Source organism: Adiantum capillus-veneris, chromosome 4 (genome assembly GCF_014529385.1).
Source record: "Adiantum capillus-veneris isolate H3 chromosome 4, ASM1452938v2, whole genome shotgun sequence".
Taxonomy (NCBI): Eukaryota; Viridiplantae; Streptophyta; class Polypodiopsida; order Polypodiales; family Pteridaceae; genus Adiantum; species Adiantum capillus-veneris.
In genome coordinates, this window is record NC_140934.1 from 37245273 (window position 1) to 37262165 (window position 16893).

The 16893-nt window shown below is 44.9% G+C and overlaps 1 protein-coding gene across 4 annotated transcripts in view; it reads right to left on the bottom strand.

Moving 5' to 3' along the window:
- DEG15 (protease-like protein) overlaps window positions 1-9822 on the bottom strand; it is a 67476-nt gene extending 57654 nt beyond the window's left edge. For 2 of the 4 annotated variants that reach the window (XM_086510385.1, XM_086510386.1), the window contains exon 1: window positions 9435-9822. In XM_086510385.1, the coding sequence (XP_086366511.1) occupies window positions 9435-9500 (66 nt within the window). In that variant the 5' untranslated portion in view covers window positions 9501-9822. The remainder of the gene's footprint in view (window positions 1-9434) is intronic. The other 2 variants (XM_086510383.1, XM_086510384.1) reach the window with 2 other exon arrangements.
- Between the last annotated feature and the right edge of the window lie 7071 nt (window positions 9823-16893).

Below are 16893 nucleotides of genomic sequence, written 5' to 3' on the forward strand. Positions count from 1 at the left end.
CCACACACTCAGCCTCCCAAGGCTGGTCAGGCACAGCAAACAAAGCTCCATAGTGCACAAGCTGGCACCTCTGCAGAGACGAGTAACATCAGCCAATGGTTGGTAGCAAGTACACGGCCGCCGCCATTCAGGACGAGCTCATCATACAGCCTCCCCTGTTAGCCGACCTACGCAAGGCCAGCAGCATTGGATTCCTACAAGGAACCGTTTTGGCCTCTACGTTAGGATATACCTGAGGAGTCTCCTTCCACCTCACCAGCCTCACCGCCGCCAGCCCCCCTCCCCCCCCATCTCCCCCACTGGCCCCTCAGCCTCATCTCTTGGTCCTCACACCAGCTCAAGGTGCAGGACACTCCTCAGCAGCTCAAAGATATCTTGGCAGTGCTTTCGCTACGAGCCGAGTGGCACGAGAGGGACAGCCCTACCTGAGGACGCCACTCTTGGTGCAGGCTTCTCTTATCGTCAGTCCCTCGCTGACTAACAAGTGTTTATGGGATTTCTTCGACTACGACTTTGTGCGTTTCTTGGCGACCCATCTCCTGCCCTCGAGGCAGCTTGTTTCAGAGTACATGTTCTCTTTCTGGCAGCCAGAGGTACCGAGGCATTGGATACAACGGTTGGTTTCTCCTTTCCACTATGTAGCAAGGATCACACAGAGTAGGCTCTGCATACATTACTAAATTGGCTCCATGTCCAGGCTCTTGAGTTATCGCACCATACTGGGACCTAGGAGTGACAGACTTGATTCAGGAACTTTGACCACTAGCCAGGTTCAGTGTGACGCCGCTTGATGTAGCTGGGTGGGTGTAGACACATTGTGATAAACTTTTGTACAGACACTCAAGAGTGCTCCTTGTTATGTACAAAACACATAACAAGGATTCCTCGACAGAGAATGTAGCCCTACGGATTGCACGCTAATCTTCGACATGGACAGTCACTTCACGCACGCCTCTCGGGGTCGCTCAAATGCAAAATTACTCCCCATCCAAGCCGGCCTCATAGATTACGAGGTTGGTTGCCGCGGAAACATCGGTTTCCTCTCACTAATCCATGAGGATTGTCTCATGGAATGTGTAGGGTCTTCCTCTTGAGCCGGCAGCTCATCACTGGATGGGGGCTTTCACTCAACAGGAGGTCCTCTTTTGAGTTAGGGCTTGCTCAAAGTTATTGCATGTTCTTTGAGGTTCAGAGAGAGGGTCGTCTCCACAGAGTCACTGTTGAGGCACCAAAGGTGGCCGAGTGCTGCTTTCAGCCGATACGAGTTATGGGCATCAGTGGGAGGACTTGTGTAATAGACCCTGACCCGTCTAGTCTTGAAGCAGGACACTGGCGGCTATGGGCTTGGGAAAGCCGCCCTCTAGTGCGAGTGCACTGGAACCCGGGGGAGTGGTTGTGGCGGGATCCTTTTACTCCATCGGGGACCCCATTCTTCCAATACACAGCACGGCTGGGTCACCACATACTTACAGCACAGAGAGGCTCGTCCTACTGTAGCAAATCATTGGCAAGAGGAGGGTCTCATGCCCGAGTTGGTTTTTGGTGGGACAACAAACAGCCAAGGAGAGTCATCGTGTTCCAGTGGTTAGTTGCCCATCGAGCTACTACAGTCGGGAGTTGGTTGGTGCACAATGGTCTCGACGGTATGTGCAGCTTGTGACCATCCACTTGAGACTCCGCGTCACTGTCTGTCGAACTACCCCATGGCACAGCAGGTTTATCTTCGGATTCTTCGCCTGATGCCTGCACTTTCTACAATCAGCCAGTAAACTTCGGGTGTTGCAGCTTGGTCCACACTAGCACTTCATTTTGAGTTAGCTTCAGTCAGCAAGATGATTGTGATACAGGAGGGCCGGCCTACACTCTAGCCCACCACAGAGCTTGTTTCTCAAGAGTGGAGCAGAGATAAAGAGTTTTCATCTGCAGCCTGACACTTTGAAAGTCTATGGTTCATCCGGAGGGCCCATTGCTTCCTCATCTTCGAGGCTCGACCCATCCCACCGGCGGAGACTATACGTGACATTTGATTGGAGCCGGTCCATACACTCAAGGGGCAATTTGAGAGACTTCAGGGCAATTCCGACCGCATGCAGGAGAGCCTTTTTGCGACTTTGGTGCTTCTTCACCATGGTTCATGGCACGCATAGGTGGCAGTACCGTCCACCAGTGTGGTTGCTTCCTCTTCCCATATCCTGATTTACCCATCATTGTACATATCTTACCTTTTCATTGGGAGAGTCTCCCCACATTTTGATGTAGCCCTCTCTAACAGGGGCAGGTTGTAACCCACTGGGATCTTCTTCTTAACTAATGGAAGGATCTTTTTTGTGCCAGAAAAAAAAAATGATGAGGCCTGTTCTAAGGTGAACTGAAGATGTGGTTCATACAAAGTGAGTCCAATAATTTGATAAGATAAAGCTTTCTGGAAAGCTACATATTGCAGCCATCTGACTTTTTGTGTGTCACGAATCCGAGGTCACTTTTTAAAAAGCACCAAGCTAATCGTTTTCGGGGTGCCCAGCTTTTATGAGTTACATGTAATAGACTTGGATACCCCAAGCTGAAGATCTAGAGAAACACACGTGAGAGAAACTGAAAGCAGCTGAACTGAATTGAGAAGAAGAAGAGTATTTTAACGTCGTAGGAAACTATCCCAAGAGACCTTAAAGATCTATCCGACGAGGCGAGTTGAACTCAAGACCTGTTAGTCAAGAGGGAGCTGGCATATTCAATCTACCACACTTGGTTGATAAAAAGGTTATACCATTTTCCTCTTTTTACTAGCACACCCCCACCCGCACACACACCCCCGAGTAGAAGAGTATTTTAACGTTGTAGGAATCAATCCCAAGAGACCTTAAAGATCTATCCGACGAGGCAAGTTGAACTCAAGACCTGTTATTCAAGAGGGAAATGGCATAACCAATCTACCACACTTGGGTGATAGAAAGGTTATACCATTTTCCTCTTTTTATCAGCGCACACACCCGCACTCACACACCCGAGAAGAAGAGTATTTTAACGTCGTAGGAAACTATCCCAAGAGACCTTAAAGATCTATCCCAAGAGAGAGAGAGAGAGAGAGAGAGAGAGCGCGCGCGAGAGAGAGAGCGAGAGAGAGAGAGAGAGAGAGAGAGAGACGACACAGCACGGCGAAGTTCTACGCCCAAACGCACTGGCCCCAAAGACTGGCGCCCCTTCTCAATATTTCTTTATTATTAAGCTTCAACAAGTCCAATGTCCAAGGGTCCTCTCTCTCTCTGATAAGCTCCCAAGCTAATCTGCCTTGAGAAGAGGCCCTGGCACACTTGTAAATCCCTTCGCCTTGCCCAAAAGCAGTTACATGAAAAGCATAAGTCTAAAAGTATTTGGTGCCCCAAAAGAAAGCGCCCCAGGGCTGTCTGTACGCGCTGCCACATCACCACTTGCCTTCGCAAAACGCGGGTGTGCAACCTGCCACATCAGCACTTTACGCAATTTTAGGTTGCTGCTTTTTTTTTAAAGGGTTTTAGGCCCCTTGACCAGGGTCCATAAGTTGGAACACTTCTTGGGTTAGGTTTTTAAGCCTAACCCCTTCTCGACCACTTGGCTGGATTCTGTAAGTTGGTAAACCTTCTTCTGCCTCTTTCGCTAGGGTTTAGGCCCCCTTCTGTCCGGCCTCTGTTCTTAAGGTCATGCCACATCATCACTTTGTGACATTACACCTAGTTTTTGTTGTTTTATTTGCGTGCACCCTAAGGACTCTAGAAAGGTTGCTTGTTGCCACTCTAAAGATAAGGATTGTATGTGAGTGTCAGGTGCAACGGAAGGATTTAAGGATTTTAGCTAAAATCTAGTACTTCGCACAAACACAAGATTAATTTACTTCACTTGAGAGAACTTGAACACAATGAAAGAGAGAGGCACAGAGAGAGAGAGAGAGAGAGAGAGAGAGAGAGAGAGAGAGAGAGATGAAAATGAAATGAAATGAAATGTTATATTGTCTTCAAAAGTCCAAAATGACCTATGAGACCAATCTGTTACAAAATGGTGAATCTAATACCATATCTGGTTACAAAAGAACTAGATACTACTACTAGAATCCATCCTCATCTGCGCTCTGGATATCGAGAGAGTATGGCTCGAATCCTCTGTTGTAGTCTTCGCCGATGCTGTGTAGCCCCTAGCCCCTCTCCTCAATCGTGGCCGTCTAGATCTCTGTAGCTTCAATGCTCGGTCGATGAGAGTGCCGGTAGTGGTCGAATGAGTGTGGGCCGAGCTCTGCAATGATGACTGCTCTGCTGTCCCATATCTAGTGAAAAGAAATCTGTAATCTGTCTCTAGGACTATCTCTCGCTATCTCTCCCCAATAAAGTGTCTCTATATCTGTGTAACTCAAGTAGAGAGAGAGAGAGAGAGAGAGAGAGAGAGAGAGATGACACCGCATGTCGGGTCCCAACCACCCTCAAGGGCCCCCTGCTCTGTTGCCAAAGCAAGTACTTGCTTTGTTGCCACTTTGATTACTAGCACAAATTCTCATACAATGGCTAAATGCTGAATACTGAGTGTGGATGCTTCATGTGGATGAGCTGCAGAATGCTAGGGCTGACATAATGCAAAATGCTGGGCTGATGTGATGCAAAAACGTTGGAAACGTTGGGTGCTTAGGTGTTGTGGTTATTGGATGACCTTGCGGGTACATGGTTCTGATCTCCTAAGGACTGAAGGCCAAGTGACTCTTTTATAGGCTTTTTTTGTCATTTGCCCTACCTACTTTTTATAAATGTCATGTCAAAGTCGCTTATTTATAAATAACTTAAGTGACTGTTCGCATGCCTGTATGCTTAAGTGATTGTACTGTGCAAGTGAGGGTATGCACAATCTGTTCTTTCAATCGGCACGTGGTGCCCATCCCGTTATAGTGGTATCTGAGCTTCAATCGTGTGCTTTTATGAAAGCATAGCAGTCCTCCCAAGAATAGACAAAGCAAGTTGGCATTTCTAGATTCCTCAAAGTACCTGCAGTTCTTCCTCGACCAACTCCGTGACATTCTCTCGAGGCATCCTCAACAGAAATTCTTGAATTACATGTTGCCACCTCTATTGCCACAGGCAGTTCCTCTTCCATCAACACCAAAAAGCACCAGGGCTTCTAACCGACAGCCTACTCAATCATCAATTTCAATAGGGGGAGTTTACAGGAACATGGTTCAATCAACTGATGTGTACCCAATGCAACCACCTCTCCCACCGCCATTGCCACCACCTCCACCCGGATACAATGGTTGGAGCCCTCATGGTTTCCCCTATTATTATCCACATCTTGGATTTCCATCGAATCAACCAAAGGACTTCAAGGATGGTAAATCTACAATAAAATTTTTCACCTTTTCAAGTGTGAAAGATAGGAAGAAAGCCTTACAAATCCTGCAGCAATGTGACAACATCTATGCCTTACACAAAAGAATCAAAGATCTCTCGAGCCACAGGATTTCTCAAAGATAATGTTATGCAATGGTAGAGTTCTATAGCTACCAAACCGCATGCTCCAAGGACTTGGCAAGCTTTCAAGAATTTTTTTGCCGGGAGCCACATGACATCCCTATTTGAAGTACAGCTTCCGGCAAAATGGGGTAACCTAGAAATGCTTGCCACGGAGATCATGGAAGACTACAACCAAAGCTTCCTCAATGTTTACCTTCCGGTGTCATTCTTTAAGTTGATCACCTTTTGGAAGACCAATGCGAGCACTATACTATTGGACTTCCATCACCTTTATAGGAGTATTGTTTATCTAAACAAGTTTCTACAACGCAAGAACTTATGGACCGTGCTCGGTTGGTTATAAACGTATGAAAGGAAGGCTAGAATTTGTCATGGAAGACCCGTTGTATAATCGATTCGGTAGAGAACTAGATAGCCACAAGGCAAACTCAAAAGGTTGTACCACTCATTGGTGCTCTTTCGATCACCATCCAAGGATACCATTGCAAGGCTGACTTTCACATTATGAAGTTAGGCAATTGCGACGCTCTTTTGCGCATGCCTTGGCACGACAAGAATGGTGGCTATGTCACCATCCAGATCCAAAACCATACCATCACTTTGCAACAAAAGAACAAGCCAGTCGTCCTTAAAGTTTCACTGACAGAGACCAATGTCTTGAGCCACTTGGAGAAAGTTTACAATAGGACGACGCCCATGAAAAGAGCTCACCTAGAGGTACATTTGCAGACGTCGGACGCTTAACAATCGAAGTCCATGAAGACATTGAGAAGATGCAACGGATGCAACAAGTAATTCTTTAGGCTCAGGGAAGTTGATCTCTTCGGAAGATATGGCTACAATCTTAATGATGCATTTGCTCTCGAGTACAATGCTTTCCTTGATTGCTTCAAGAAAGACCAACGATTTGACAAGGGAGGAGCTTGTTCCCAGGGTGCTAGATCAGAAGAACCAATTACGAAGGTCAAGATTTAGAGGGGAACTACAGGCCCTGGCGAGACAATCATCCAAGAATGGAAGGCAAAAGCAAGCATACGGACTCGCAAGAGATCCAAGGAGGTGATGTCATAATTCGGATTCAAAGGCCAATGAGGTGGCTATTGTTGTGACTTTTACACACTTGATATGCCTATCTTCATTTTCATCACGGACTCACAAAGACTTGCGGGTGGACAACACACTTGTCAGATTTCTTTCTCAGCACAAGGCTCAAACGATTGCTCCTACTTGCTTGGCAGAGCCTAAAGGACCTATTTAGTCTTTGAAGGATGTTATGACAGACAAGTCGAAGGTTGTTCGATACTCGATCTCAGGACGTGTATGCTGGTTCTAGCATGGTGAGCAAGACTTTGGAGTAGGATGGCTTGACTGGTTCTAGGAGGAGGCGCATCTGATCTACTTTTCCTATAACCTATAGCCATTGATGGCACGCCCACACGGCATGGTGTACGTGCAGAGGAGCTCTAGCCTGTACAAGCTTTCAAAGCCTGGTGGACACTAATGGCGGTTGTGCACACTTGGTTGCCATTGGTGGACTAGATCATTTATCATGTGCCCTATGGTTCTTTGTAGAGAGGTGTGATTGATTCAGTGTTGGGCTCAACTTGCAGAGTCCTTCCTCACTCTAGGTGTGTTAGGGGCAGCGGAATGATTGTTTGCGCTTTGCTCAAGATGAGTGCTCCGAACTGTGCTCAAGGTTCCTTTTAGTTCTTAGGGAAGGGGAAGCCTTCCGTTCTTAATGGAAAGTGCTATGATCACAACAAAGTGAATGGACACTGTGCGTGCAAGTGTATGAGACTGAGAGATAGAGAGAGAAGAGAGATACGACACCAGAGACGTTGTAAAACCCTCCTCCGAAGGCCCCACTCTCGTCGGCGAGAGTGGTCTACTTATTGATTGCACAAAGTGGTACAATGACGATGCAATGGACTGATGCAACCTGGGGACGACGGGGATGACAAAGACGACTTTAGGGCTGAAATCTGCGGTCTTGTATCTGCTGTCCATAAACACGCTATGGCTGAAAATCTGGGACTGTTTTCGGTGGCTGAAAATGACTGTTTTGGCTGCATTTTTGAGGGTTGAAAATGGGGATCTTTTGCAATGGCTATGGCTGAATCTGCTGCTATCCATGCATGCTGAAAATGCTGACTATCTGACCCCAAAATCGGCTGAAAATAGAAAACGCTGGGGCTGTCTTGTAGCGTTAGAAAAAACGCTGAGGATCTGGGTATGCTTGAGGGCGATCTAGAAACGCTAGGTTGTAGGATGTCTGTGGCGATCAAGCACTGCTGAAAACGCCAAGTGAGGGGAGTGTCTGGCGATGAAGAAAATCTGCAAACGCTACAGTGAAAGGTTCTTGATGGGTTCTTGCTGAGAAGGTGCCTGTTGAGCGGGGAGCTCTTGTTGCCTCTTCTGCCATTTAGTGCTAACTTGGGTTTGCTTATATACAAACTTAGCAAAATTGCCCTACCTACTTTTGTTGGAAAGTCACTTAAAAATAATAAGTGAAAAATCTCAAAAATAGGGAAAATAGGCTAAATGCACTGGAAAATTCCCCTAACTGATTCTAATGGATTCTAATGGGAATACTGATGATCATGCTGTGTGCAACCAGAGGATATGCATCTACACTAAGTGATTGGGCATGCACGGTCTACGAATAGACTCACAAAAAGTGTCAGATCACTTCTAAATCTAGACTTGACTGGACTGACTGAACCCTGATCATGCTGTAGCTTGTCCACGGACACATAGGGTTGGATGTGTCACGTGACACGGTGGCCCCACATCCCTAGCCTTGTTGTATACCCACAATCTGAGAGGTGATGTTAAGAGTTTTGGAGGCCATCTAGATCTTGTGAATCAAGGCTTCTTTGTGGCGATGCCCGGCCCAATGAGGTCCCTCTAGATTCTAGGCATGTGGAGAAATTTTCTAGTTATGTCGGCCTGCCACTTGCAAGCCTTTTTTATGAGCATCATGAACTAAAAGGTCCTGCTAACAAGAATTCTAATATAAAAAATGGCTAGGCTACGAGCAATCACTCTTCTGTATATGTTCCCTAAAGAAGATAACTTGGCACCATGCTGCCACTAAAAGATCTTTGACTTTGTGCACAAGCAGAAGCAATATATAGGGATACCATTGTCACAAATGGCCTATTAAAGTTGTCTTTCCTTCTAGCCAAAATACAAGCGAAACAACTAAACTGGTCTCAATTTTCCTTCACTTGTTATACAAAAGAGCGGTATGCGGTACACTGCTGCATGGGCTCTAGAGGGACCACAACAGCCAGAAAATGACCTAGTTTTAACTTCCTAGGTGTTGTTTTGTCCTGATAGAAATATGAATAATGCTCGGCTGCAAGGAAAGATGAGCCTTGTAACATCTAGAAAAGTTCAAAAGGGTATCAAGTGAAGTTAACCATTAAGAACTTGCTCAAAAGCTCCAATGTCACAGACTAGCATCTATAATATTTACAAGGCTGGAGGACCTACCTGAAAAACTGTGCACAATAGTCTATGGTGTTTAAAAGTCACTTTGACAACTCGGATGCAGGAATCAGATCTCAAGTCTCTCATGAAAACTTAAAAAGAGAGATCTTCAAAGAAACAAGATCTTAAAGATCATGTGCATACACCACCTCAAAAATTTTGTAAGTCACATTTAGGCCGAAAGCCCAACTGCTGTTGCAAGCAAACACAAAAATTTACACCCAGATACTAGATGCATAAGTCGTCGGTACATTAGGGCAATCTTCATTTCCAATCCTAGAGCCAGATTGAGTCTGGGTGTCTGTTTCATAGGTTGTGAACTACGCATACACCCGACCCCATGGAGATGTCTTACAGGTATAGAGGCACAACTCCTCTCTCAAATTGAAAGAAGCCATGGATGTCAAATCATACAAACTCGTACAAAGACATAGCAGAAGGTTTGAGAAATCTCACAGGGCCATGTACGCGGACCATCACTGCAGCAGCACGAGCTGCAACCGTGACCTCTCGCGGCACCATGACTCCTGACCCGGGAAGAGAACTCTTCTTTCAGCTTGCACTTCTTGGGGCAAAGATCAAGTCGCTTATTCTGGCCTTCTGAGTAGGATCTGCTAGGCAATACCTTCGTCCATGTTCTTGTCTCAATACTTGCGAAACAAAAGATGTGAAAGCTAGACTTTTCCTCAACTCTTCTGCTCCTGCTCCGAGAGCTTCCCTCTACATAGCAGTTTCTTCAGAAAAAGAGTGCCCAATTTGCTCCTGCTCGCTTGCTTTTCTGCGAAGGAAGGCACCGTGACACCGTCGAGCTCGGCCAGAAGACGGAAAGACTTTTGATTACGGTCAACCTTCATATCTCCACGTGGCATGTGGGTGGGAACACGGCCACGAGTGTGACGAAACTAAGAGCCGAGTCGCACCCTGCCTTAGAATATTAGTGGCTGGATTGAACAAGAAGCTAGCAATGCCTTATAGGGCACCCACAACATAGTTAAAGTCCTCTGAAAATATAAAAACGGAGGATGCTAGCCTATCTTTCAAGTAATTTTGAAATCGAAAGGAAATTAAACATACTTTTTGTTGAAAAATAGTATCTTTGACTCTCTCTCTCTTTGTCTTCTTCTTCTTCTTCATTTTCTACTATCATGCTCAGCCCAGCATGGTCAGTGCATGTGAGGCCCGACCGTCCTCCATCTCTCTCTTGTGCAGCAGCTCCCGTTACAAGCCAGTCGAGCAATCTCTCTCTCTCTCTCTCTCTCTCTCTCTCTCTCTCTCTCTCTCTCTCTCTCTCTCTCTCTCTCTCTCTCTCTCTCTCTCTCTCTCTCTCTCTCCCCCCATCCATCCATTGACAGAGAGTCAGGGGACTCTTGGGTGCAGAGGCAATCGCGCTGCTCTGTTTTTCTCCATGTGCAGTGTGTCACTCCTCCTACCCTCTCTTCCTCGATGTCAAGCAGGTGTAGCCTCATGGCTACCACTGTCAACGCTCACGCTCCCGTGCACCTCTCTCCTTCTCTCTCTCAATTGTACTGACGTGAGTCTGTTGCACTCTCTCTCTCTCTCTCTCTCTCTCTCTCTCTCTCTCTCTCCCCCCCCCCCTACGTGAAGGCGGCTAGCCCAAGGCTCTCTATACCTCTTTTGCACGAACGCACACGCAAGCTCTCGGCTCCGTCATGCAGTTGTCGTTTTGCCCAGGCGTTGTTGTCGCACCGTTATCATTGCGATGACGACCTCTTCAAAATGCCACATTAGGGGCATTTTGTTTGAAGTAGCTAATATGAACTAATAATATCGTTTGTGTGGCCTACTCACACGAGGATGCTTTTTTAATAAATTAATTTACTGACACACAGGGTTGTACAATAGCCTGTAGAGGCCCTATTTTCCATGGTCCACCCAACTTGCTGATACCACCTCAGTTATTTGACATGCAACCGTAGCTTTACAGGTGACCAAAGATTCTGAATCTCGATGATCTATTATGTGCACTTTTGTCATCCATGATAGATGTGTTTTGTGTGTGTGTGTGTGTGTGTGTGTGTGTGGGGGGGGGGGGGGGGGGGGGGGGGGGGGAGAGAGAGGGGTGCCTTGTGTGCATGAGAGAGAGCGTTGACTTGTGTGCACAAGATTGCGAGAAGACTCTACAAATCACCTAGCCTAGCTCAATCTACTCTTGTCTCATTGAACAACATAATTAGAGTTGCTAATTTATAGCACAAGATTGCACTCCTATTCGTGAAGACTACAAGGCCATCTATTTCAACAATCCTTAGTGTGTTGCAAAACACAAACAAAAGGCAACCAGTATGTCCCAACAATCTTGCAAGCAGGTCGAAATAGGCCGAATCTGACGAGATGCGTTGCCACTTAGGCAGAAAACGAGAGCAAAAGAAAAAGATATGGCAACGTGGCAAGAAACTTGCAATTGGGAGAGAGTAGGCAGAACTACGGACACCTGTTCTGGTGCAAGTTGCTCGTGGGTTTTATTTTATACAGTGTCTGCTTGGGATTTTTTACTAGCGGTGGTCCCGAGCAAACTGAAGGAGCGCTTCGTGTAAGTTGACATAGTGTTTCTCTTTTGTTCTCGTTGTTTGTGCGTGCCCTCTAGATGTTTGTTGTTGACAATGTGTCACAGTCTGTGGTCGGTGTGCTGCCAGGATAAAGACAGGATAAACTATTTCTTATATTGGGACTCGTTGTTTCGGTGTGTGCATAATGGTCCGGCTAAAATCTAAAGCTCGTGCTAGACGAGACGGTGAGCCATCCAATGTTTCAAAGAAACGAAAGTGTGTTGATGTGGAGCGAGGTAAGGGGAGACTATCAAAGGCAACTAGCAAAGTGATGGAGGTTAGTGTCACTATCTCCATAGGTGGTGGGGATATAAATGTAGCCTTGCTGCACGAGATGGAACGGGTTCTTCAAAACGAAACTCTGGCTGGATTATGTGCAGTTGAGAGGGGAGGAGCCCTTTTTCACTTGCACTCACAAATGGTGGTCTAGCTATGGGCAACATCGCTTATTGTTGTGAATAGAAAAGTCAAAGGATGGGATGGTGTTGTGTCGTGGATTGAAACAACGGAAGATGCACACTTTTGAAGGGATGATAGGGTATTGTTTGAAGGAGAGCATGAGCCGCATTTTCAGAAAGCCATGTATAATGTTAGTGTTGACGATGTGAACAAAGGCATAGAATTGTATAGTCTATATGGTGCTGATGAGGTGAAGAATAAAGTTTTCTGACACCGGGAAATATTTTTGATAGAGCAATGATGTTTTGGAAGTATAGGTTGCGGCACCCTGTAGGTAACGATTTTTTATCAACACTACATAGAATGATCAAGAGCAGTAAATATTACCCGTCTTCATTGTGGATAACTCCACATCGAGGGCGAGGCATGGAACTGGGTAAAATGAAGGCCCTTTGGAGGTGCATGATGCTACAAACGAAAGGCGTAGTTGCCCTGAAATACGTAAATAACACGTTGCAATCCATGAAAAGCACAAAAGTGGCATACCTGGCACAACCCATAGCACGTATGCAACGCCGTACTCGAACGAAGAGAGAAATAGAGCGGTAGAGAGATAAAAGAAGCCTGCAGGCGCACCTCCTAGAGCAAAGAGTTACACCAACACGGCAAGAGATAAGAGAAGAGAGGAGAGAAGAATACACAGACACTGGGTGCACTCTCCCCCCATGCAAGAGCGACCATTTCCCTCTTGACGTATTTCATTTATGGATTTCTTGAATGGTCAAATTGATTACAAACTAGTCGGCCTGTCATAAATGGCCAAAGCTCATAAAAGAGCACTCGAATAATAAAATATACAGTATATATATTTCCATTCGCATGGGCCTAGCTCGGTCAAGTCTTTTCTACCTGTCAGTTGCAATAAATAATAATATATCAATTCTATAACATACCTCTCCGTTGGAAAGCAACTGTCCTCAGTTGCGAATATAAAAATCTGCAAACAATACTTTTCAAAAACAATGATTAGAAATCTGTATCAAATAGTAAAAGATAAATCCATAAAATTAGACAATATTGCTTATGCCTTCCGTCATCCACATACTATCTATTCTAGTGTCCCATACCACTAGAATAAGTAGTATATGTCATATCCTAATGAGTCAGGATATCAATGGTCACATTTCATTATTGAATAAGTCAATTCTCATCAATGTCAATTGTAATTCATAAATATTGTCGCGACAAAAAAATCATCATATAGAGAATCCAACTCCAATTCCAATTCCAAATATAAAATCTTTTATTTTCTATATCCGGGTAATAAAATCATACCAGTTACAGTGGTGGCCAGCCACTGTAGTATGATTTTGTGATTGGTGTTGCCTAAATCGGCGAATCTGCACTAATGCTGCCTAAATCGGCGTATCTGCATTTGGTATTGTTTAAAAATCATGAATTTATGATTTATCAATGTGCTGCCTAAATCGGCGGATCTGCACCAAGATGGGTATCTACACACTGCCTAAATCGGCGAATCTGTGTGTCCGTGACCAATGGACTAGGCTAGGCATAGAAATCTAACATTTATCATAGTTGTAAGACCAATTTGGAGCATGCTGGAGTAGGAGGGTACTTACAAATTGTTGTTCAACATCCCAGAGCACCTTTACTCAGATAAGTAGCAGCATAGCGTAATGACAAATCATCTCAGTGAAAACTCCTTTCCATACAACTGGAAGCCATGACCTTAACAATGTTTGAGTATTCAGCTTAGAAGACAAGACATAGAAATGTACATAAAATATTTGATGTACATACCTGGAGGATATTCTGTATCTCAAAATGTACATACCTGTGTGTGTGCATAGAGAGTTACAATTGAAAGAATGACAATTCGGAGTAGAGAGGCACACAAAAATAGAATGCTCGTACAAGGCTGGAGAGGATTGTAAATGTGTTGTTCGAGGATGCTTCCCACTCTCTTTGAAAATGTTCTCATTGCTCACACGACTTTCATATGGCCTACTTACTTAATAGTCTATCTCCACTCGCTGTCGCTCAAACAACCTCTATTTTTCCAGGTTTGTCGAACATCCTAAGTATGTATATTTCACTAAAGATACAGTAATAAATTCAATACTATAAGATGGAAGACAAGTACAAAGTGCACAGTCCATAAGAGGACATTAGTGAAAATAGATAATTATAGAAATGTTGTTGCTTGTTGTCAGTAGGGAATTGTTTGTATTGCTAAATGAGAATTCGAATAAAAATGGCAAGATTGTTAAGGTAAACTTGTATTAGAACGTAGTTATCACAGGGTGGTCAGTACGTGTTGTGTGTTACTACATAAAAATAATTATGTTTATTGGTTGTAGGTGGGTGTCATATGAAATGCATCGGCTTCTACGTGTGTGGGCTAAGTACATTGGGTGCTACAACATGATAATCCTGAGTGGGATTTGTTTGACAAAGAGGATCCAGATCCTTGTAGTGCAGCTTGCTGAAGTGAAACAATTACGAGTATGTGTGTGTTCAAAGTGTGATGTGATTGTGTATATGGCGTGGGCATGATAGCAAACTACAAGCATACTGATTTGAGACAAACAAAATAAAGGAATGCGACATACGTGTAAAATGGGGGGTCCTTGGCGCCTACACTATTCTTAATGGTGAAAGGAAATGTGAGCTAAAGAGTGCAAAGGAGGAGAGATTTCAGTAAAGGTAGAAGGAGGTGATTTAACCAGTTTTGACAATACTTGATGCTTAAGAGGATAAGCCGTAGAAAAGTTCAATTGTTCCTTGAGCCTTGCCAAACCCCACTAGTGCCCCCCACATTGATTGTTGCTAGCTATGAAGCGTAGCATCATAGCAAACTATTCCAAGAGGCCTTAAAGATTTATCATCTGACGGGAAGAGAGAGAAATGAAATGAAATGTTATATTAATAGTCAACAAAAGACAAAATTACCTATGAGAACAAAATGACACGATCTTGGTGGATCTAATAGAATGTCGAGGTACAAAATGAAATGAAGTAAGGTGAAATACTTAAAAAATAAGACTAAAATTAAAAGCCTAAATCGTCTATTAAAATCAGCAGCATCATCGTCAAGTTGGTTGGCCGAGAAGTATTGTAGCCGTCGGTGCAGAGTATGAGTGTGGCATGGTGAACATTGACGAATTCCTTGGAAGGTCGAGCTCGAGTAGTAGGCGGCGATCGTAAACCTCTGGCGGTTTCTTCAAAGTGTTGTTGCAGCTTTCGTATGTTGCTTCAAACTCCTTACGCTCTCTGACCATTCCTGTCTTCGCTATCACCAAACGCAGGTACCATCATTATTTTAAGTCTTCTGCAACGGTCCAACTATAGAAAACGCGCCATCACTTTGGACATGGTAGCGTGGTTTCCTGTCTTCATCTAACATGCATATGAGCAAGAAGCTCTTCATGTCTCAATGCGTATGCATATTGTGGCGCTACCCAATAAACACAATGGTGTCCCCGACTTTGGTGTAAATGAATACATGCATATAATACTTCCCCTTTACTAGAGTGCATGTTTACATGGCAGGGCTAAACTCAAGTCGGTGTGTCATCGAGCACTGCAAAGTGTACTCCATAGTGACAAAAATCTTGCAGTGATGATATGAGTCTGGTCAGTGTTGGCAAGCAAGTCTTTGCATTTTTTTGGTTTCACGGGTGAGGTTTGCATGTTTGCAATGCAAGCAGTGAGAAATACTTCAGAAAAATGCCATGCCTGACAGTGCGATCGAGCAACCATGCGATGCTGTGATCGGATTTGCCTGATAGGCGTGAGTGGCCAACCTTCAATATTTGAAGCCGAGAAGGGGTCGAGTGACTAAGAGTCACTGCAAAGAGCAACAGGCCACCTCCACATGTGTGTGTGTGTGGGTTGGCAGACCATAGAATATGGGTGCTACTGGCCGCAATAGTGAGAGAGAGGGAGAGATAAAAGTTGGTTGGCAGCTGCGTTATTGCATGGAGGCGCCATTTTGAGGTCAATGATGTGCATGTAGAACCTAGTGAACTCGTCGATGAGTGGTGGGTGCTACTAGCGACAATAGTGAGAGAGAGGGAGTGCACGTCGTTTGCAGGTGGGCAAGTGGGTGGTTGGAAGATAAGTGGCAGTCGTCGGTGAATGGTTGAGGACGGTTGCATGGTTACGCAAATGGGCCAATTGACGTCGCTTCTTAGAAAGCCACGAATGGTTGTTTTCCTGCAACTTCAGTTCGCATGCGATGCGAATGAGTGGTGCAGGTCGGGTAGTGTTGCATGCCAAAAAAAAAAAAGCTTGTCGAGACATTTTCTCACTTCGTGTACCTACCAGACACTCCCTGTGTTAGTGTTGGACAAAAGTGCCCGCCACTGTACATGACCGCCAGATGTGATCGACAACACTGTACTCAGATGGAGCGGCAAGGGTATATATCATGGCTAAATGACGTGCACAAATGATCATGGCTAAATGACGATGAGTTTCAGGCACCTGGGTATTGCATGTCGGTGATGCCTAGGCTGTATCGAAGCCATGAGATGATTTTTGACCGCCAAGTAACATATATGCAGGTCGAGCTAGGTTGCGCCCAAGCCAACACTGGTGGCGGTTCCCTTTGCCTACTTCCATTGAGGAGGAGAGTGAAATCTCCACACGTCTCTGTGATGTGCCTTGCCCTCTTGAGCCACCTGTTGTGGAGTATGCTACCATTGTGTGCTTTAATTAAAATAATTTTATTTTTTAATGGCTTTCAGTGATGCTCACAAAAATAATTACGTGAGGGTCAGACCCACTAAGCTGAGATATGGGAGATGAGGCAATCGAGTTCCTTGTGTCCTCCCTATTACTTCTACACTCGGACACTCCCCAAGGTCTCTTGGGTTTATCCCTGCAACAATCTACCCTAAATTCTTCTTCTACTTCTGCTTCTC